The sequence below is a fragment of the Podarcis vaucheri genome (assembly GCF_965113315.1).
Source record: "Podarcis vaucheri genome assembly, chromosome: 5".
In the NCBI taxonomy this organism is placed as follows: domain Eukaryota; kingdom Metazoa; phylum Chordata; class Lepidosauria; order Squamata; family Lacertidae; genus Podarcis; species Podarcis vaucheri.
The window spans coordinates 6,642,845-6,667,002 of NC_138763.1; the positions used below are offsets into that span (position 1 = coordinate 6,642,845).

Genomic DNA, 24,158 nt, shown 5'->3' on the forward strand with positions numbered 1-24,158 from the left:
ATTACATACAAGTTAATGAAGGCATTAGAACACACATAATTAAAACAGAAGATAAAAGACAATTGCACTTTTAACAATTACAGTTATAGCTTATTTCTTTCAAGAAAATTCCAGTCCTTCAGGTTTTCTTCAAGCCTTCATCTTTCTCCTTGTTGCACACCCCCAGTCACAGTTCTGCATTCCAGCAACTTACCCAGTCCCCACCCATTGTAGTTGGCGAATTTCCAGCATATTTGCACCAGAGGGCAATCCTCAGTACCAGAGCTGCATAACACAAAGGCCTGGCTCATTATTTTCTTTGTGCTTTCAAACACAGACTCAGTTATCAGAACAATTCCTAAAAATGTCATTAAGAAAGGACAAATCAACAGCATTTCAAGAAGCAATGACAAAACTTTCAAGAAGGATCTGTACACAGGCCCAAATCAGCACACAATATAACCGTAAACTGCCCTGTTTCTTCCTTGGCAGCCACAGAAACTGCTTAGCAACCATGCTTTCACACTGTGTCCCACCAAAACCCAATTTTTCCAAGCAGGGCAACGTGATGTTATTGAAGACAAGACCTTCCTCTCTGTCTTTCCAACGCCAATGGAAGGGTGAAAAAAAAGTTTATTTGATCCTGCAGAATACAGACTTGATAGGATGTTTCCCAAAGACTGAGTGCTGACCTTTAAAGCCCTAAACAGCTTCGGTCCTGTATACCTGAAGGCGCGTCTCCACTCCCACCGTTCTACCCAGACACTGAGGTTCAGCACTGAGGGCCTTCTGGCAGTTCCTTCACTGCGAGAAGTGAAGTTACAGGGAAACAGGCAGAGGGCCTTCTGGGTAGTGGCGCCCGCCCTGTGGAACACCCTCCCATCAGATGTCAAAGAGGAAAACAACTACCAAACTTTTAGAAGACATCTGAAGGCAGCCCTGTTTAGGGAAGCTTTTAATGACTGATGTTTTAATGTAATTTTAACCTTCTGTTGGAAGCCCCCCAGAGTGGCTGGGGAAACCCAGCCAGATGGGTGGGGTAGAAATAATAAATGATTATATTATTATTATGAACACACAAAATACAAAAGCATTTATACTATCCTAGCAAGTACACAAAAGCATCGTTTTTTCTGTTGGAACAGTGTTGAAGCAATGATTCTTCAACATCAACTTTGTTGGACTGGTCATGTTGTGTGGATGCTAAAACCCTGTTTTGGAAGACAATCTTACTCGTCTACGAGTGATTGCCAAAGAAGAAGAAGATTGGCTGAGAATATGCATGGACAAAGCATGCCTAAGCCAGTTATTCTCACAATTGGCTAGAGAGTGGTTGCTATATTTTAGCTCAAGGTATGTCCCCGGACTTCCCTTATCTTGAGCTTAGGCTGGGAATAACCAGCCTTGCGGTTGAGACTGTCAGAAAATGATTGCTCAGGCTCAGCAGCCCAGCAGGCTGTGTGTGATGTGTTTGCTTCAGGGTTATGGTGCTCAGATATCAGTGGCAAAGGGACATAGCTTCTGGGGCAGCCCAACAAGTGCCACCACTATTTTGTGCAATGGACAGCAAGAAGAGAGAGGTGCTGGATTTTGGCGTTACAGTGCGCCACTGAAATTTGTGCTTATGCAACTCAAAAGGACTGAAAGGGAAAGGGAGAGGGACTGGCAAGGAAAGCAGTCAGGCTCACTGCTGGCTGAAGTGAACCTCTGACAAGGAGTAGGAGGAAAGCGGCGGCAGCTGGACAGGGAATTGTTGTTGTTGTTGTTTAGTCGTTTAGTCGTGTCCGACTCTTCGTGAACCCATGGACCAGCGCACGCCAGGCACCCCTGTCTTCCACTGCCTCCCGCAGCTTGGTCAGACTCATGTTTGTCACTTCAAGAACACTGTCCAACCATCTCGTCCTTTGTTGTCCCCTTCTCCTTGTGCCCTCCATCTTTCCCAACATCAGGGTCTTTTCCAAGGAGTCTTCTCTTCTCATGAGGTGGCCAAAGTATTGCAGTCTCAGCTTCACGATCTGTCCTTCCAGTGAGCACCCAGGGCTAATTTCCTTAAGAATGGTTTCGTTTGATCTTCTTGCAGTCCATGGGACTCTCAAGAGTCTCCTCCAGCACCATAATTCAAAAGCATCAATTCTTCGGACAGGGAATTACAGGAGCTTATCCTGACTGCAGTCCATCCCTCCTTCTCTCACCTCATATGGCCCCGGCTACTCTTGCTGAGCTGCTTGGCAGGGGGTTGGGCTCGATGGCCCTTGTGGTCTCTTCCAACTCTATAATTCTATGATTCTATGATTCTCTCACCGCTGCTGTGCGCCTCCCTCTGTATTCAGTAGCTCTTGCAAGTAACGCTTACACCCAGGTATCAATGGAACATTTTCAGAACAAACGTAGGAATGTGTTGTGTGTGTTTTTTGTTTTCTTTTTTCATATCAGAAGGGTACTGTGCCCTGTTGTAATAATTCGGGACTGCACATCTCATGCAGGTGCGCATGATGACCCACTTTTAAAGCATCCCAAGCCTCTTTGATGATGCTACAAAAAGATGAACAGGGCAACATCTCTGGAAATTAATGACGTAGTACCTAATTGTTCACAAGTGTGGATTTAAGATACAGTGGAACCTCAGTTTTCAAACGTTTTGGAACTTGAATGGCGTAAACCCAGGTAAACCCAGAAATAAATGCTTCCGTTTTCGAACGTGCCTCAGGAGTCAAACTTCCAAGGAAGCTTCTGTATTGAGTTTTCTGTATTAATTTTTCTTTTTGAGGCTTCTGTATTGAGTTTTTGGTTTTCAAATGTTTTGGAAGTTGAACAGTCTTCTGGAACAGATTATGTTAGAAAACTGAGGTTCCACTGTACTAGAAAATACAATGGAAGACGATTTTCCTTGATTTTTATTAACCTCCTCTTTGCTTTCCTCTTTGCAAAGGGCTTGGAGAACTTTTAACATGCCTCCAGAATAAGGCCATTGCTGACTTTTCACACACACCATTGCCTGCCAAAACGAAGCAGAAGCAGAGAGAGAAAGAATGCAAACTGCCATAAGTCTCACCTTTCCCCAGGGATGCCATTTCCATGAGAGTTAGGCCCTCCCATCCCTGTGAATAGTTAGGGAAAACATGAGATGGTGCTGCCTGCTGCCATGTCTAGTTTGGTCCTGGCATTGGCTCTTGGTGGCAAGGCCAGTTCTGGTGCCACTCTCAGTGGATTCCACGTGACCTGTGTATCATGTGGATGAGAATGGTTATCTCCTTCCAGGATGTAAGGGCAGTCTGTCAGCCAGGCTTCTCTTCCTCCTGAGCTGCTTTACCTGTGTAGGTGGGGGAAATGCCACTGTAAAGCAGTGAAGAGGAAAAGGAAATATTGGGACGACCTGTCACCTGGAAAAGAGCTTCCTAGATGCTTCTCCCCACTCCCTAGCAACAGCTTTACTTCTGTTTTAACCTACAAGTTTCCCTATCTCCCTGCCTGACCAGTGCATTTTCTATACTTAGTATGCATAGAAATTGGGCTTTTAGTACCGCAGCTCCAGCCGTCTGGAATAAGTGGCCAGCCGAAATCAGAAAAGCACCTAGTATTTTGATATTTAGGCACCTTATTTAAAAAGGCTAATGCATGTAACCCTATCATTTTACTCAGTAACAACTGATTTTAGAAATGGTTTTATAGGGTGGTATACAAGCAAGTTTTACTCAGAAATGGCCCATTCAAGTTAAGGGCCCCAAGTCAGTCATGTCTATTAATTTCAATGGTTCTACTCTGAGTAAAACTTAATTGAATATCCAGGTGCAACTCCATAGGGTGGCAAGTTGGGGCCATTTGCCGGGGACCCAAGGTCAAGAGAAGACCCAGAAGTCCAACAATGTTTTATTTAAACTTTATTTATTTAATATTCCCCCCCCTCAAACCAGAATTCTTCATGCTTGTCCTCAACACACTGCTTTCAAAGTAGGCTGATTCTAGATCCTGTCCTCCACAAGCCAAGGGGTGGCTACTTAATATGTGAAAACTCTCCTCATGATTATGTTTTATTTGAGAAAAATATTTAAGAAAAATATTTGTACAACGGTATTCATAAAAGTGAGGTTACAGCAAACATCCACATATACAGTAAGAACTATGTAAAAATGTAACATTGGAGATCGATTTTTAAAAGCCCCCTCCCCAGCAGTGATACAGACGTAGAATCGAATGTCCCTATTTTTATCTGAGGAATGTTGGAGAGTATGGTACACAGTCCCCCAAAGCTCCACCACCGCACCATGCAGTTGTCCACATAGCTTTGTCTTGTGGTTCCACTAAGCTTTAGCTCAAGAAGATCAACAGCTACTTTGGGGCTCAAGTCAGTGATTCGGTCCTTGTGGAACCCTTAATTTCCTCTTTGATCTCCCTCCTCTTGATGATGTGAGGTTCGCATAAATCCTGCTGCATGCGGATGTAATGAGAAGAAGAGAAAATGGGAAAAAAGAGATGAGGGTGAAGGCAAAAAAGAAATAAAGCAAAAGAAGAGCAATGCATTTAACAGAGTAAATAAAACTCTCACAGCATTCCCAGCAAAACATAGATTCAGATTTTCTTGTACTTCATTATAGCAATACTGTACAGCCTTCATCCCCCTGCCCAGGAGAAGCTGCGCACAGAACTTCCTGACAGTAAGAGCTGTTCGACAGTGGAATTTGTCATTTTAGCATTTATGCTATATTCCCTAACTCTATTCAATAAAGTCCTGTATATTTTTTGCCCCAGTTGTAGGCAATGGTTATTATGGCTGCACTTAATAAATAAGGGTCATCTCTCCATCATTTGTCAATACTACTATCTTAATTTAGCTGAAAAGAAGGCCCACCTAGTAGTATATTTCCTTGATAACATCAGGTCAGAATGTTGTTATTTGGGGACATTTCCGAAAGATATGTAGTGTATCGACAGAGGCATTTTACACCTCTAACGAAAGCTATCAACTGTTGAGTATATGCAATTAATACACTTTGGTATTAAATGCCTTCTAAAGATAAATTTCTAGAAACTTTCCTTAAGGCTTATGGTGTCTTGTGGTGCATTCAGCCATACCCAGATGTACAGAGTTTGACTTTATGTTGAGATCCGTAGAGACACCATTGATCCTTTGCTGAAGAGGTTCACCAATCTTTCAGACAACTTAATTCTCTCCTCTTAGGCAAAGATACAAAATGTCCTGGTTGGTAGCCAGATTCTGCGCCCAGATTTATAGGCACAGATCATCCTCTAAAATAAAATAGTTTACTAGGGAAATGCTGAAGTAGCCCTTTGGGGCGCCTCAAGGTCAATTTTTTATGGTATCTCAAATCTCAGTTGTACAGGTGTATGTATATATCTCAATTTATTTATTTTTAACTCATGACTTAAGTATTTCCTTCTCAGATATCATACAGTACCAGAAAAGGTTGTGGGTTTTTTGTTGTGGTTTTTTAAAAAACAAGGCCTTAATCTGCTCAAGAATTAAAGGTGTACCCAAGTGAAACCATTTTTTGAAGTGAGTCTTGTAATATCTAGTAACTGAAGGAAAAAATAGTCCACCCTTTTGTTTATTACACAGAGTCTTGGATTCTGTTTCAAGTCTTTTCTATTGTCAGGTAAAGTCTACAAAAATATTTTCACAATCATCAAGGGTTTTATGTGAACCCCCAGCAAAGAATTCATTTGAGAACACAATTGCTTTTGAAGCAGATATTTTTCTGTGCCGCAATTGTTTACCCGTGACTACTGATGTAATTCATTTTTAACAGCCAATAATAATTTCTCATGGTTGTGTGCCAAGGACTTTCTGGATGAAGAGGAGTGGTTGGAGGCTCCAGCTGGGGAACACCTTAGGGAAGTAGCAGAGGAGGAAGACTCACAGCCAGGATTGTGGTGGTGGGACTCTGAAGACATGTCAGAGGAGGAGGGAGTCTGGGAGGCAGAAGAAGCAACAGGCTCAAGGGAAAAAGAAGAGCCAGAGGAAGAAAACCCTTCAAAGGCAGGGCAGGGAGCAGAGGAAGGCACCTCAGGTCTGGGACCTCAAAGAGAAGAGGAAGAAGCTGCAACCGAAAAGCTGAAACAGCTTCTCAGCAGCTACCTGGTCCCACCTCCTCCCTTGACTCCAATGCCATGCAGGTCTTTGCATGTAGCTGAACAGAAGGCTCAGAAAGCCCAAGGGGGACCCTTCCCACCAGAGTTTACGCCTGCTTGGGAAACATCCAGAGGAGGGGCTTTAGGAGGAAGCAGGAGGGGCCAAGCCTTGGCAACATCGCCACTGAGGGCAGCCATGCCTGTGGGCATTCTGCTTGTATACTATTTTCTTGAATAAAAAAACTGACTTATGAGTCTCCAAGTCTTCGTTCTATCCAGGGGCTTGGGGGCTGCAAGCATTTAAGGGGGTGGGCAGGTGTTGGCCACCCTGTTAGCCAGTCATTCTGGGATTTCCCCACCCACCCAGTCCTTAGGAGCCTGCCTGAGGGGGAAGTGTGCACGTTACCTATGGACCTTGCTGTGGTTTATTTGGTCAGCATATTTGGGGCCAGGGAGGAATTAAATCCTGCAAACAAACTGACCAGCTTGTAGGTTTTCACAACTTTGGCAAAAAAGGCATTGGGTTGCACCCTTAGTCAGAGGGGTACCTAGGTAGGTGGGTCCAGGAGGAGTGACTCTGGGAGACCAATGGACCAAAACACCTCTCCCAATGGCAGCCTGTGCGGGATTGTGCCATTCAATTCACGTTGGGGGTGACTCCCCAACACAAGTTACTATCAGATAGCAGGCGGGCTGCCTGATGCAGGACATGTGCCCAATGCCTTAGCCAAACCTACTCTTTCCTGCAGTCAATCACGTTGTGGCCTAATAAAACCCAATACCTGTCTCCTGTGTCATTATTGTGGCCCTCCCTTCACCTGCCACTGCCATTATGCACCTGCCAATGACCCTACTCTGGCATTGTGTTTGGAGAGGTTTGATAGGTCTTGAGTCATACATATTGCATTAATCAACAAGCTTTACCTGTGTGCGATATTTATAGGCTAATTCACATCAGATATCATAGTATAATTATTATATTCCCAGGTTTCTTATCTATCTGATGCTACCAACTTATTATTCTTCAAGTGCACACTGTTTGGTTTCCGCTGCATAGAAGGAAATGCTTCCTTATTTATCCATGTGAAGGATGTTGGTTCATGAGCGGCATAAAGTGCAAGTTCAGTACCAGGCACCACCTGCACCAACAGTAATGGATTCCCCCAGAGAATAATAGGAAGTGTAGTTTCTTCAGGGTGTTGAGTTGTTTAAAAGGTAAGGGTAAAGGACCCCTGACAGTTAAGTCCAGTCGCGAATGACTCTGGGGTTGCGGCGCTCATCTCGCTTTACTGGCCGAGGGAGCCAACGTTTGTCCGCAGACAGTTTTTCTGGGTCATGTGACCAGCAAGACTAAGTCACTTCTGGCGAAACCAGGCAGCGCATGGAAACGCCATTTACCTTCCCGCCAGAGCGGTACTTATTTATCTACTTGCACTTTGATGTGCTTTCGAATTGCTAGGTTGGCAGGAGCTGGGACCGAGCAACAGGAGCTCACTCCGTCACAGGGCTTTGAACTGCGACCTTCTGATCGGCAAGCCCTAGGCTCAGTGGTTTAGACCATAGTGCCAACCGCGGGCCTTTGAGTTGTTAGAGGTTCCCTATTCCCCTCACAGAGTTACAATTCCCAGAGAGTTTTAACAATCTATCAATTTTCCCCAGAGAACTCTAGAAATTAAAAGTTATGTTTACAATTAAATTAAAAGTTCTGTTTAAAAGCAGAAAAGATGCACTTATTTATTCACTCCTCCTTCACAAAGATGTGGTATATATGTTGCTACAAAGGTTGGGTGCCAAGTCCCCCAATCTCTGCTGAGCAAAGGCAAGATTCCAGCATGTCAGAGCTGGTTGTGTTGCAGGTCAGCAGAGAGACTCAGGGATGAGCAGTGAAGTTGATTCTTTATTCAAGGAAACAGAATACAAACAGAAAACCTACAGGCAAGACTAGCCCCAGTAAACCAGTTGACAATCTGTGCCTCCTATTTTCCCCTAAATCTCCCCTTTGGCTTGATGTTTCCCCAGCAGTCTTAAACTCTGTCAGGGAGGAGGGGCCCTGTGCTCTCTGTGCTATTGGCCCTGCTACATGCAAGGCCCTCCATGTCACTGGAGAAAACGGAGGAAGGGAATGGAATACAGTAGGGTTGGCTGGCTCCTGTGGAGCTGTCACAGCCTTTGTCCCCTCATCGTCCTCCTCAGCTTCCTGACCTAGGTCTGCAGTGCTTTCTGCCTCTTCTTCCTCTCTCTCACTCAAGCCTGTTGCTTGTTCAGCATCCAACTATTCTGCTGCCCTTTCATCCTCTGACCTGTCCCACCACCACTCCCTTGACTCTAAGCCTGCCTCTTCTGAGGCTTCCTTGGGGGGGGGGGGTTCTCCAGCTAGATCCTCCCACCACTCCTCATCATCCAGCCACAAGGGTTCCAGACACCCACCCAGGGTCAAATCAAATCAAATCAAATCAAATTTTATTAAACGGTCACAGACCAGATTAACTCGTACAGCTAGTCAGCGAAGCATAACACTGGAAAAAACAAAGGACAATTTCGATACATAACTGCAATTTAAAATTAGACAGCATAAATAAAATTAAGTATTTGCCTTCGCCTGCATATTGACATTGGAAAGCTCTTGTTTCCTGCGCCTAATAGCGGCTACACAAAATTTGGCCACATTGATCGTAATTTCAGGAACCTTATCTTCTACCAAGGCTCTCATACGTTGGAGTTCTGGTTCATTTTTAAGCTTTTGTAGAACTGGGGCAATAAAGGTCAAACGTAGATCCTCGTAGTAACTACAGTGCAGCAATACATGCAGACTTGTTTCCACTTCCGATGAGCCACATGGGCAAACACGTGACTCATATGGTTTGCCCTCATATCTGCCTAGCAGTAGGGCAGAGGGCAGAACGTTAAATCTGGCCAGGGTAAAGGAGTGTCTGTACTTAGGTATTTGTAAATCAGCCAAATAATTTGCGGGTGAGAACCCTCTCCCAAAGTCTCTAATTATGGCATGTTTATCCATTTTGCCCATATGACATTGCAGCTCTATGTCCCTAATGCGTTGGAGCACTTGACTTCTGGCTCTCTCATATCCTGCCGCTATCAAGATCTGCGGGGAGAATCCCAAGCTTCTTATCTTTTCAAACAGGGAAGCTTTCCAGGTGGAATGAAAGGTGTCTAAGAGTGTTAAAGGAGCCAAACCGGCCGGGGAAAAAATAAGTTTTAACCAGTAGTGTATCTTTAGAATCCACAGCCACGCATTAACAGGTGGTTGTCCAACTTCTAAGCGGACAGCTATATTAGATACACAGGGGGGGATCCCCAATAAACACCGATAGAATTTTCAAAATAAAAAAATTCCTTCCTGTAGCACCTTAAAGACCAACTAAGTTAGTTCTTGGTATAAGCTTTCGTGTGCATGCACACTTCTTCAGATACACTGAAACAGAAGTTGCCAGATCCTTTTATATATTGAGAAGGTGGGGAGGGGTATTACTCAGAAGGGTGGTGGGAATGGGAGATTGGCAGATAGCTGGGATGAGCCTGTTGACGACTCTTAACGACTGTAATAGCTCTTACAGGAAAAGGCAAGGGGTGAGAAGGTGAGAAATGGCTTAGTCATGTATAATGAGATAAGAATCCAATGTCTCTGTTCAGACCAGGTTTCTCCATTGTTTTAAGTTTGGTAATGAGTTGTAATTCAGCAGCTTCTCTTTCCAGTCTATTTCTGAAATTCCTTTGTAGTAAAACAGCTACTTTGAGATCTTGTATAGAATGTCCTGGGAGATTGAAGTGTTCTCCTACTGGTTTCTCTGTTTTGTGATTCTTGATGTCAGATTTATGTCCGTTTATTCTTTGGCATAAGGTGGTGAGGTTGATGGAATTTTGTTTGAAATACCTCCATAGGCGCAAAATTTTTAAAACTGGTTGTCCATTGATGTCGATAGAATTTTGTTTGAAATGCCTCCATAGGCGCAAAATTTTTAAAACTGCAAACCTGGGATCCATAAGTGAGTTGTGGGAGTATTTTTGCAGCAAAAACCTGGGAGGCCGCCGGAACGTATTTACCCCCTTTCCCGTGAAAAAATCTTGTAAGGGCTTTATTGGCCCTTCCTGCGTTGGCAATGGCGTTTTTCATCTGTTGGTGCCACGAGACCCTTTCCTGAAAAGTTATTCCCAGGTATTTGAAAGTTGCTACCTGGTCAATAGGTTGACCATTAATTCTCCATTTGTGTTTCCTTCTTTTTTTTGAAAACACCATAATTTTAGATTTGCTGTAATTTATTGATAGTTGTTCCACTTGACAATAGTCAGCAAGTGATCTCAAAAGCTTCCTCAGGCCAACGCAGGAAAAGGAGAGTAGGACTGCGTCGTCCGCATACAGAAGCACTGGGATGGGAATACCTGCCAGTTTGGGAGGGTGGGCATTTTCTTTCGCCATATTTACTGCTAGAGAGTTGATATAGAAATTAAATAGCGTTGGCGCGAGGACACATCCTTGTTTAACCCCATAGTGCGTTTGAACTTCTTTACAGATAGGTAGCCATGTTGGTCTGCCATAGTCAAAATAAAAAAATTCCTTCCAGTAGCACCTTAAAGACCAACTAAGTTAGTTCTTGGTATGAGCTTTTGTGTGCATGCACACTTCTTCAGATACACTGAAACAGAAGTTGCCAGATCCTTCTATATAGTGAGAAGGTGGGGAGGGGTATTACTCAGAAGGGTGGTGGGAATGGGAGATTGGCAGATAGCTGGGATGAGCCTGTTGACGACTCTTAATGACTGCAATAGGTCTTACAGGAAAAGGCAGGGGGTGAGAAGGTGAAAAATGGCTTAGTCATGTATAATGAGATAAGAATCAAATGTCTTTGTTCAAACCAGGTCTCTCCATGGTTTTAAGTTTGGTAATGAGTTGCAATTCAGCAGCTTCTCTTTCCAGTCTATTTCTGAAATTCCTTTGTAGTAAAACAGCTACTTTGAGATCTTGTATAGAATGTCCTGGGAGATTGAAGTGTTCTCCTACTAGTTTCTCTGTTTTGTGATTCTTGATGTCTGATTTATGTCCGTTTATTCTTTGTCGTAAGGTTTGGCCTGTTTGTCCAATATAGAGAGCTGAAGGACACTGTTGGCATTTGATGGCATAAACAATGTTAGACGATGAGCAATTAAATAGTCCCGAGATGGTATGTGTGATGTTGTTGGGGCCAGTAATGGTGTTGTCCAGGTGTATGTGGCAGCAAAGGTGGCATCTGGGTTTATTGCAGGCTCTGGTGCCAGTGTCCGTGTTAAGTCTGGTTGTAGTATTATTGTGGGTTAGGAGTTGTTTAAGATTGGGTGGCTGTCTGTAGGCAATGAAAGGTCTTCCTCCCAGAGCTTGAGAAAGAGAACTGTCATTGTCCAGGAGAGGTTGTAGATCTCTGATGACGCACTGTACTGTTTTAACTTGGGAGCTGTATGTGATGACTAGAGGTGTTCTGTTATTTTCTTTTTTGGGTCTGTCTTGCAGCAAGTTCTCTCTGGGTATCAGTCTGGCTCTGTTGTCTGTTGCTGTAGATCTCTTAGGTTCTACTGACAGAGACTCTCACCTAAGAGATCTACAGCAAACCTTTTTAGAACTAAAATACCCAGCAGATGAAGTTAGACAACAGATGCCAAATAAACAGGGAGCATGCAATAAACAGAGAGGAGTTTCCAAGGGCTTTGAGCAGCTGGCAGCTAGCTCAGAAAGATGGGAGAGATTAAATCCTTCCTTCAGTCCATTCACCTCCTGGACCTCATTGGTTTTGGTTAATTTGGCTGAATTATTCCGATTGCAAATTCTATAGTTTTTACATTTTAATAAATATAACCAGTTAGCCACCTTTCTGGTCTTGAGTCTTCTTGGGTGTGTTGGCAATTAACCATTAGTACAGTGGTACCTTGGTTCTCAAACTTAATCCATTCCGGGAGTCCATTCGACTCCTGAAACCATTCAAAAACCAAGGAACAGCTTCCAGGTGGCTACAGGAGCTTCCTGCAGTCAAGCGGAAGCTGTGTTGGACGATCAGCTTCCAAAAAACATTCGCAAACCAGAACACTTACTCCCAGGTTTGTGGCATTCGGGAGCCAAAACGTATGAGTACCAAGGCATTCAAGAACTAAGGTACGACTGTTCTTCAAAAGAACTGGGTATTAGTTATTTAGGAACAGCAGAATGAGGAGAGATGGCTTCAGGAAGCGGAGAAGGAATCTTGATTTCATGTGCCCTGGAGACCAAGATAGGCAGCAGAGCAAAAAGGAGGCACGTTCTGGGCTGCTGCTGCTGTGTGCCCCTCCACTGAATACTAAAGGTTTTATATATGTGTAAAACAAGCCATAATCTTAAAACACTATAGCCTCTGCCATGTCTCAACTCCCAGCAGAAACATGACCCTTCTACGTTTTTCCAACAATCTGGATTTGACTGTATTAAATGGTCGTGTCGACAGAGAACCCAGCGGGGAATTTACATTTATATCCAACATGGGAGCCTCCACTATCGATTACGTCCTGGTGTCATCTAACCTTTTGAGCAGAGCACGGGAATGTAAAGTGGTGGAGAGGGTTGACAGCGACCATCTGCCACTGGCATGGGGATGCCAACACAGGGGCTTCCACCATCTGAGGAAATGGCTTCACCCCACTGAAAGGCTGTGCCAGACCTGCCTGTAGGCATGGTTTGGAAAATCAAGGCTATATGACAGATACCTCAGACTTCCCTGAGCATTTGAGAGATGAAGCAGAGAAATCCATGGAAATAAAAAAGAAAGAAAGAAAACATTCACACAACCATGATGCTACCAATTTAAATGACTTTAAAGGGATATTAGACAAGTTCGTGAAGGATACACTACTAATGGACGTGGACATCTTGGGAATTTGGGATTAGTCGCGGGGGTCAGCAACCTTTTCCAGCCGTGGGCTGATCCACCGTCCCTCAGACCATGTGGTGGGCCAGACTATATATTTTTGGGGGGAGATGAACAAATTCCTATGCCCCACAAATAACCCCAGAGATGCATTTTAAATAAAAGCACACTTTCTACTCATGTAAAAACATGCTGATTCCCGGACCATCCACAAGCCGGATTGAGAAGGCAATTGGGATGCATCCAGCCCCCGGGCCTTAGGTTGGCTACCCCTGCCTATGAGACCATGCACTTGGCTCCCAGATGAGCCCCCCACCACCACCAAAGGAGAAGGAGAGAAGGAGAATGTGCCCCCACACACTTTGCTTTTCCAAAGTTGGATCCAGTACACGTGGAGCAGAAAGAAGATGTGGGAAAGCAGGCCCCTGTCCCAGCTTCCTCCTTTAGCTCTATGTACTTTTCAAGGGAGAAAAATAGGGAACCACCTCGTGAACAAGGAGGCAGCAAGTGGGTGGGTGGGGGGCTCAGGCTTCCCATTGCACCCTTGGACAATGCCAGATTTCCAGGATCAGATGCTGCAAATACTGGAGAACAATAGTGGGTGAGGGATATTGCCTTCATGTCGTGCCTGAGGGCTTCCCATGGGCACTTGCACTCAATAGGACTGATTGGTCTGACCCAGCAGGCCTTTTCTCACATACTTTTTTAATTTCATGAATGTATGGTATTCATTTCCCCGAATGTTTGTGGCACAAATCAGTCTTACACTACCTAGAATTCTAATTGCAATTCATATTAAACACACACCCCCCGGACATTTGAGTGACACACATAAGAATGATTATAGAGTCCGGCTGTGGTGCGTGCCTCGAGATCTCATTACAGGGCTATTTAGATGGGGTGTCAGAACCTTTGTTGCTTAATTGCTTTTAGTAATGGAGTATATAAAGAGAGAGAGAAATGCCGAGGTCTCTGAGGAATCAAAAAGCTCTTGAAGAAGGAGAGTTGAACCTAACCAGGAATCCTAGAAAGAAACAAGGTGAAAGAGACAGCAAGAGAAGGATGGAGATACGGGCATTTTTGATTGCTCTGCTGGTGGTTCTTCTGATTCTGCGCTTCCTGAAACAACTCTGGTCACGCAGGCAATATCCTCCAGGACCTTTTCCGCTTCCTCTCATTGGAGGTTTGTGGAAATCCGGGGCGAAGCTTCGTGAAGATACTTTCATTAAGGTACTTCTTAGTAATAACTCAGTCTAATGTCAATAATTGTTTTATCAATTTTCCCCAACCATTCGGGTATTTAAGCTTAAACAGTACCATGGGTTTAAATGCTAACTGCAAGGGCCACAATTTAATACACAATTAAATGCGATGAAACTCCTACACTTAAAAATCATTGAATTAAAATTAAAACTGAATTTAATTAAAAATCATCCAAGGTTCCATTGCAAAAGTAACTTAATTCCTTTTCAAGTCACCTAGAATTTTTACAAACTACTTTCAGGTATAATAAGGGCAAGTAAAATTAACTAACAAATTTAATAAACAAACAAACAAAGGAAAACAAAAGCAATTCAGAGATTTTGGAATTAATTCTGTGAATCTGTTAATCTGAATTAGTTCATTCCTGCCTCTGCTGCTGTGTTATATAGGCCATACACAGGCAGACCTAGAAGCTGCCATGCAGATAAAAGTTTGCTAGAATGATGATGGAAGAAGAGGAGGATTTGGGGCTCTTGAATTTCTTGTAATGGACTGTTTATTTAGCCTAACTGTATGTTTAGTTGGATGCATTTTAGAGATAAACTTCTTTTGTTTCCTAGAGCAATTTCCTAGAGCAAATCATTCCTTTGTCAGAAGCTATCCGCAATACAAATAATAGTAATAATATGAAAGGTCATTATTAATAATACTGAAAACCACAAAACCGTATAAAAGATGAAAATGTCCATTCAAAAATCACAAATCAGAAATGTAAGTTGTATACTGTTACACTGAGGAAGCGCATAACACTTATGATTATGACCAACCAGAGATTTAACATGAAAATCTTTGCCCGCATTTTCCAAGTCTTTTGGAGCTATCACTTCTGGTGCATATGCACATCATATCTAAACCCCACAGCACCAAACAGATACATTTAAGAAAAGGCATGAAAAAATGACAGGGAACGTAGGTCCGCAGCATTCATTCATGGCAACCTTTCAACAGATACTAACCTGCATATGCTACTCAATTTCTTAAGCCTTGGAAAATCTTCATATTGGTCACTCAAACTAGAAACACTTTTAATAAAATAGCAAATCATTCTTAATGGATCTCGGCAGTAAACACTAATCTCCAGGTAATAATCTCACCAAGAGCAACTCCTCCTCCTTCTTCTTCCATCACCTGTAGCTAAGTAAGTTTGTCTTCCATGAACATAGACTTAACAGTGAGTCTGTAAGTGACTGTGGAGACTTATCTGGATCCATACAACCTTCCACAATGGGGACATAGGTTTCTGGGTGGGAGTTGATCATGACGAGGGTTGCCAAGCATGCCTTCCTCTTAGCAAGTTTCTCCCTTTTGTCTTGAGTTTGAGTGTCTTCAAAGCCCATGACACCTTTGGTAAAGGCTGTTCTCCAACTGGAGAGCTCGCAGGCCACTGTTTCCCAGTTGTCAGTGTTTATACTACGTTTTTAAGATTTGCCTTGAGAGAGTCTTTAAGGCTCTTCTGTTGACCACTGGCATTACACTTTCCATTTTTTAGTTCAGAATAGAGTAGTCGCTTTGGAAGATGACCAGTCCAATGAAGTTGATGTTGAAGAATCATTGCTTCGACAATGGTGATCTTTGCTTCTTCCGGTACACTGGCATTAGTTTGCCTGTCTTCCCAAGTGAAGTGTAAAAACATTTTGAGACACCATTGATGGAATCTTTCGAGGAATTGGAGATGGCATTTATAAGTGGTCCATGTTTCACAAGCATGCAGTAAGTTTGGTAGTACAATAGCTTTGTAAACAAGCATTTTGATATCCCTGCGAATGTCCTGGTCCTTAAACACTCTACACTTCAGCTGGGAGAATGCTGCACTCACAGGGCTCAGGCGATGGTGGATTTTGGCATCAATGTCAGGCCTTGTGGAAAGATAATTGCCCAGGTAGGAGAAATGATCAACATTTTCCAACATTGCACCATTGAGTTGGACTTGTGGTGCTGCAGAGGGGTTGTTTTGTACTTTTTGGTGCAGCACTTTGGTTTTTTTGGTTTTTGGATGTTGAGCGATAGGCCAAGATTTTTGTAAGCTTCTGTGAAGATATTTAAGATGGTTTGGAGGTCATCCTCTGTGTGTGTGCACACTACGTTGTTGTCAGCATACTGAAGCTCTATGACAGAAGTTACGGTAACCTTACTCTTTGCTTTCAGCCTACTCAGATTGGTTGGAGGTTGGATGGCAGCTAACAGATTGAGGCTAAATCCTGACAATACAGAAGTACTGTTTTTGGAGGGCAGGGGGCGAGCAGGTATCCTGAATGGGGTAACTGTACTCCTGAAAGACCAGGTGTGCAGCCTGGGAGTCATTTTGGACTGACAATTTTCCATGGAGGTGCAGGTCAATTCTGTGTCCAGGGCAGCTGTCCCATATCTCCATCTGGTATGCAGGCTGAGGCCCTACTTGCCTGCAGACTGTCTCACCAGAGTGGTGCGTGCTCTAGTTATCTCCTGCTTGGATTCCTGCAATGCACTCTATGTACCTTTGAAGGTGACCCAGAAATTATAACCAATCCAGAATGCGGCAGCCAGACTGGTGACTGGGAGTGGCAGCTGAGACCATATTGCACCAGACCTACATTGGTTCCCAGTACATTTCTGAGCACAATTCAAAGTGTTGGTGCTGACCTTTAAAGCTTTAAATGGCCTCGGCCCAGTATACCTGAAGGAGCGCCTCTGCCCCCATCATTCAGACTCCACTGAGGTCCAGCACTGAGGGCACCAAGGTTGTGTGTGCAAAACTGAGAAGATCCTTAACTGTGTTGTAAATAAAAATATGCCCTTTTCCCTTATGGGGTACCCAAGAGCCCATATAGAGTCCTTACATAGGTTCCCTATTGGTAGGAGAAAATAACAGAGGCCAACCAGAGAATATTGAGAAGCAAAGCAGCTAGTAAGCTTGATCTTTATTAATCTGTTGCAAAAGGGTGCTCCCCTCACACGCAGGAGAGGAAGAGGACCCCCCAGAATTGCTGTGCAAGGGCTTATAAAGACTTTTGAAATTCCCATCCTCTAGATCAAGACCACCCCCAGAAACATTATGCATACATCACAGAAGGGGTGAAACCTAAGACCACCCCTCAGATACATCCCACCTACATCACAGAAATTTAAATGTTGTTTTTCTCCTGTCACAGTTTATCTCCTGTCTGGCAAGTTACTTGATTGGATTGCCTGGGGAGCCTGGCCATTCTTTTGTAGTGGTAAAATACTTATTTCCTGGGCCAGGTTGCAGGCTCACACCTTATTCAAACAGACATATCCTTGAGACAGGATTTGTGAGGAAAGAGACAATGGGGAGGCTTTTCCAGTTTAACCCTGCAGAGAAAGGATTTGGTCAGTTTAGGAATCAAAATGGTTCCAGGTTGGTCTTCCTGTGTTGATCTATGTATGTGCAGTTATGAACATTACCATATATCTAAGACCATAACATTCCTATCACATTATCCCCCCTTTGGGGCTAGAATTTTTCTTAAAATTTTTTGCCCCACAAATAATAACATCGTATGTTGTAAATGGATGTCTTTGTATAAATATATCATATCAAAATAACACATGTTGCGTTTTGCTACTACTACTTGTGGCATTCTAACGCTTTGGGAGAGACCATTTACTCAATAGTGTTCTATGCTTTACACCTAGCAGGAAGGTCCACTAATGACTGAAAAATGCAGTTGGTGTTTTGTCCTTCGCCATTTTTGTGTGTTTCTCAGGTGTCAAGCTAGCTCTTCTGTGGTCTCACACCGACATAGTGCTACAGCAACACATCCTGTTGAATCCCCTCGGGGCTTTCATTTAACCATGTCGCCTGGCATTCACCATAGCTGGCACAGGTTTGGACATCTCATGAGAGAGATGTCTTTGCCTTGGCCTTTCTATGGGATTTTATTATAGGCTGTGGTCTTGCACTCATGGGAAGTTGCTCACTTGCACTTAAAGGACCAAAAAGCTAATTGCAGCCTGGATACACTTGCCCAATTCAAACTGAGTCCAATTTGAATTTATCTTGCCCCATGGTTCTCAACTCTTCAAACCAATCTGTTAAAAGAAAACCATTCTTAAAAAGGGCACTTCTTCAAATAAGTCAATTTAACTCTATAAGGGATCATTCCTGCTAAACCAAAGCATATCCACCTTCATGTATCTTAGAAGCTTCTCCTTGGTAAAGCGAGTTTTAGCACATTTTAAAATGGGTAGGGAAGGTTGGCAGAGTGCCAGGTAGGACAACGAAATGTGGTTATCTAAACATTGGACTACACAATAGCCTGATCTATTAGAACGCATAAAATGTATGAGAATCCTCCACTGGGGTGTAAGGAATAAGACATTAAACATAAAAACAATTACACACAAAAATAGCCCCCCCTTGTGGAAATCACACTGTCAGACACATTTCAACATTCTTACATAATAACACATAATACAAAACAAACTAATTAAATATCAGTTGCATATCTTGACACAATTGTGATCTTTTGCGCATGTATCTTTTGAATCCTGGAGCACAGGCTTGAGGTTCAAGTGAAAAAAATGTCCTTGCAATTCAACTCCACCCTCCTTTGTCAGCCCCACTCCCCCTTCAGTCTATATTCTTTGAAAGAGATAGCTGTGGGCATTTTGAAAACTCTGGTGTCTGTTGTTGCAGGTCTTGTGATGGCAAAGAACTGAGTTGAGGGGTTGTTGCTGCTTTTCATCATTGCACATCTGTAGAAGTGATATCCTGTAAGGGGGCAGGGTTTTGGGGGGACGTAAAGGACAGAGTTAGGAAAAGGAAGGAGCAAAAGCCCCCTCCAAGAAAATCTCCTTGAGTTATTAGCTGCAAATAATAACATCTTAGCATGTTAAGAATTTTACTCATTTTAATATTATTATGACATTTCCATATAATTACTGTTATTATCTGCTAAGTTTGTTAGCTTTCTTTCACTTAATTAAAAATAACTCCACATGTAGAGAAAGAGAACTGTAAAAAATACAAGAAAGGTTAAAAAATAAAAATAAAGCAAAAAATTAGATTACCAGTTAGATGAAAACGGACTTGACACAAAGACATCAGATTCAGAAAAGAACTATTATTAAATAATACAAAGATATTATAAAAAACCGCACAGATTACTACTGGACTAAAAAAAATGGGAAAACAATGGGGGGGGGACTTAAAATTTACCATGTGCTATCTGATAAAAGAACTTCATGAAACTGACTTTCAACATGTGATGAAAATGTCCCCAAAGTAAAACACACACACACAAAATGACCTATGAGGAACCAAAAATAAATAAATGCTAAGACACACAATTAATAAGAAACCTGAAGTAACCTGAAGTAATCTGTTTTGGCATTCTAACATCCCAATTGAAAATAAAAGAGTGTTTCTTGATGTGACAACATCGGCTGTAATATTAATAGCGGAATACTGGGAAATGAGTTAATACCAAGAAAAAATGAATGGCAATTTAAAGTTGTCAAAGTACCTTGCACTAGCCAAAATGACAGAATTAATAAGAAATGCTCAGGCAAAAAGGTAAACAAATACCATTCCACAAACAATGTTTGGTTGTGCTTCGATTAATTTCATATATATAATGGAAGAACTGATTTTAATAAACGAAAACAGATTATTTGTAACCTAAAAAAAATGTCAAAGCCACAAAGAGATAGAGGGAAGTCACTAATATAGCAGGGATTCAGACTTGTTTTGCTGAACAGAAAGAAAGTGACTGTTTAGCTTTAAGGGAAGAAAGAAGAAAAGAAATACAAATGCAATTACTTTTTATAGAGCATTTAAATCCCTGTTTGCATCCCCTCATTATCATTTGTGCTGTGGGAGAAAAGAAAGGACACTCTGTTAAAAGGGAAAATTATTTCATGTGAGAGGTCTGTCAGGAAATGCTGTTCCTAAAATGTATAGGCATACACACACACACACACACACACACACACACAAAACAACAACTTATAAACTTTAAATTCCATTGGGGAGGCGAACCCTTTTGTCTTACGTAGCCCCTGGAGCAAAAGACACATTAAGGGTGATTTCCCTCAATGGTTCCAAGTTTTACATAAGTAAATTTGGATAGGTTTCTCCCTGCAGCCCACGCTCTCCAAACCTCCTCTCTCCCCCCTCCTTTCTCTCTCTCTTTTTGTAAGCTGATCTAGCCTCTGTGCATGTGCAAAGTTCATGTCTCAGCAAACCTTTTATACTATTGAAAATGTTGCATCTTTTGGCTAAATTAGAATAAGGAAGGGAAGGGTAAGCCCAAGCAAAGGGACTGCTTCCTTTATGTACAGGAAAGGGCTATCATTATTGGTCATATTATTGGTCATTTTATCTGGTCATTCGCGGAACAATCAACTGCTCTCTTATTTATGAGTAAAAATGGCCAGAGAGTCAGAATTCATAGGATTTTTTAACGTTCTCAGTCATTTCAGCTTTACCATTTGCAGACAAATTTTTCTGCCCTTTATTTACAGGATGGATGGCCAAGGCTCATTCTACTTGACTATTTGAATTTTTATGTGCTTAAACTTTGAATAGACTTTTAAGATTGATTTTTTAAATAGTAGACAAAATGATAAATACTGTAATCACTCAAATGCTTGATATTACCAGTTGTGCTTCAAAAACATCACGGCTTCACCTTGCACCTTTTAAAACTAAAGAGCAAAGCTAGGCTGAATTTCAACTCATCACCTCACCAGAATTTAAGAATTACCCTCCAATGCTTGCAGACACATGGCCTTCCACACAGCCACAAATTGGGAGAGTTGATAGGGATCCTGGTGTCATCTAGTCCAACCCTCCAAAATATAGGGTTCACAGCAAGATTTCACAGCAAGGTTAGTACTACCAAAGAGAGACACACATTTAAGTACAGATGCACAACTGGGAAAGGAAACATCTATGCTCCTATCATGCAAGCATGCACATGTACCAAGGAATAGGAAAATAAAGGTACCCAACTTTACACAGAACCCATTTATCTTGAGATAGTTTGAGTGAGTTTGCTTCCTTAGACTAAAGAATGCAAGTTCCTAGAGAAATTATCTTTAAAGGAAGATTGAATTGAACAGTTTTTTCCTAAGATAGGGAGAGGATCTTTTATAAAGCAAAGTTAATTCAATTGATATAACCACTCACAAATAATTAAAACAGCCATAGATTTGATTTAAAAGGAATACAAAAGTGAACAATTTTTCCTGAATTTGCAGAGGAATAGTAAGCCTAATCTATGCCCCCCCACCTTTGCAGTTTCCTTTAAAGGAAGCTTACTCGGGAGTAAATTTACTTGGCACAGAAGTAAGAAGGAGAAGAAGAAAAACCTGAAAGAGACAGAATGAAACAAGGGGGGGGGCATTTTCTAAGAAAAGAGGAAGTCTTATAGAGACTGATATCAGCAGGCTTAAAATAACTCTTCTGTCCAACCAAATCAAAGTTAAAACTGGACTCAGATATTTTTCTTAGAAGGAAGACCATACTTTCATAGGCATATGCTTAATGAAGTACATACAAGGAGGAAGACTCTTTTCAGCCTCTCTCAAATAACAAACATTTGCACACTTCATTCTCATATTTGTCTTGTTTAAGATTGATAAGGCCCAACATGGCTTTCTTAGATTTAGAATTTGGAGCAAGCTTGCACTTTTATTTTAGATGGCACATTTAAGATAAGCAGCTGCTGGATGTTACCTAAGTACAATTTAAACACAGGAAAAACGTTTCTTAAACACAAATTGAAGGGGACTGTCAGAGTCCAGGCGGGAAGTAAGCACCAACTGGGCTTCTTTCCCATCAGGAGTCTACGGGTTCATTTCTTTTGATTGAGGTGCACCCATTTTAAGAATTTTTAATAACGCTAGCTTTTACTTTTATACTGCAGTCAGGGTTTTATCCCCACTTTTCAGGAAACACAATAAATAACCTACAGTACACTCAATTTGGACAACTCCGAGAATTAGTACTGTGACACACCGTCGTTCGTCTGGCCTGACTTACTAGGCTGGTACAGCTGTTGGCCTTTCCTGGCTACTAAGCTAACAGTGCGGTCAGCGATCTCCACCCCCCCCTTTGGTCATTACTCAGCCAGGGAGCCCACAGCAACCTCCTGCCTCTTACAATCTAACCTGAGAGTTCCCTACTGGACGCTTGCGTAGCGCAGTGCCAGATTGGGACTCAGAAATGAGAAAGAAGGAAAGGAATCAGGTGCCCTTGCTTTCTCTGCTCACAGGTCATCTCTAACAAAGATCGCCATGGCAGAGGTGCGGCTGCACCTGGGAGTTATAGTTTTCAGTACAGAAGAAAAAGCTCGACCTTTTTCTGGGCAAAACTCTGAAGGAATAGGTCGGCATATAGACTGTAGAAAGGAAATGAAAGAAGTCACACACAAATTTTGCCTGGGCATACTCCGAAGGGCTAGGGCTGGTATTGAGATCGAGGGGAGAGAAAGGAGGAGAAGGCAATTTTTAGATGAGGAAAAAAGTAGAAATTTTAGATTTGAAGGGAAAAGGAAGAATTAAAGAATTTTGGTTGCTGTGGTTTAGAGACCCCAACCCACTACCCGTGTTTCCTACTTAATACTCACTTCCGCATGCGCTGTTCCTGGTGAACCCACAATCTCTTGACTGGTTGTTTAAGGCCGGCCTGATCAAGCGTTGCTTCCTCTGGTTAGCCCCGCTGAACCTCCAGTTATTTCCAGACCCTGGGACCGATGGAGGACTGGCTATTCCTCCTGGCAAACTGCCTGGTGCGCGCTGGATAACCAGTCCTTCCTCGCCTCCAGAATCCGGGTAACCAAAAGTCCCTTTGTGCGTGGTCGCCATCTGTTGTAAATAAAAATATGCCCTTTTCCCTTATGGGGTATCCAAGAGCCCATATAGAGTCCTTACATAGGTTCCCTATTGATAGGAGAAAATAACAGAGGCCAACCAGAGAATATTGAGAAGCAAAGCAGCTAGTAAGCTTGATCTTTATTAATCTGTTGCAAGAGGGTGCTCCCCTCACACGCAGGAGAGGAAGAGGACCCCCCAGAATTGCTGTGCAAGGGCTTATAAAGACTTTTGAAATTCCCATCCTCTAGATCAAGACCACCCCCAGAAACATTATGCATACATCACAGAAGGGGTGTAACCTAAGACCACCCCTCAGATACATCCCACCTATATCACAGAAATTTAAATGTTGTTTTTCTCCTGTCACAGTTTATCTCCTGTCTGGCAAGTTACTTGATTGGATTGCCTGGGGAGCCTGGCCATTCTTTTGTAGTGGTAAAATACTTATTTCCTGGGCCAGGTTGCAGGCTCACACCTTATTCAAACAGACATATCCTTGAGACAGGATTTGTGAGGAAAGAGACAATGGGGAGGCTTTTCCAGTTTAACCCTGCAGAGAAAGGATTTGGTCAGTTTAGGAATCAAAATGGTTCCAGGTTGGTCTTCCTGTGTTGATCTATGTATGTGCAGTTATGAACATTACCATATATCTAAGACCATAAAATTCCTATCACAACTGCGAAGGTCTATTTGGGGGTGACAAATTTGGTTCTCGCCCAGAGCATTGTATTACAAACTTTGCCCTTGACTGCCACTGTGAAAGAAATGGCACTGGGACAGGAAGTTCACAGGCTGATCTTGCTACTATTTACAATTCAACACTTGCCATATAGAAAATGCAGCAACTTTTTGGCATGTTGCTGATTTCACTTAACTACCCATGCCCTAATTATTCTAATATAACTGATCTTGTTTACATGGTTTTGTGCCTTTCAATATTAATAAGAACCTTGTCCTTTTACATTAGTTTTAATCTTATTACTGTGTACCTTGCTTGTAGCTGCTGGATTACGGAGGCTTATCTCTGAAACACATCTTGCAAAACAAAAGCTGAGCTAATCAAACAGTTTATTAGAATAAGCTCTGGAACTTGTCTTCCTTCTCTTCCATTGTATTCTGCCTATGACC

The 24,158-nt window shown here is 42.5% G+C and overlaps 1 protein-coding gene across 1 annotated transcript in view; it reads left to right on the top strand.

Moving 5' to 3' along the window:
- The first annotated feature begins 13,901 nt into the window (after nt 1–13,901).
- Nucleotides 13,902–24,158, top strand: part of LOC309533139 (cytochrome P450 2J2-like) — a 33,037-nt gene continuing 22,780 nt past the window's right edge. Inside the window, exon 1 of the mRNA XM_082224319.1 lies at nt 13,902–14,177. Within this exon, the coding sequence (XP_082080445.1) occupies nt 13,908–14,177 (270 nt within the window). The 5' untranslated portion in view covers nt 13,902–13,907. The remainder of the gene's footprint in view (nt 14,178–24,158) is intronic.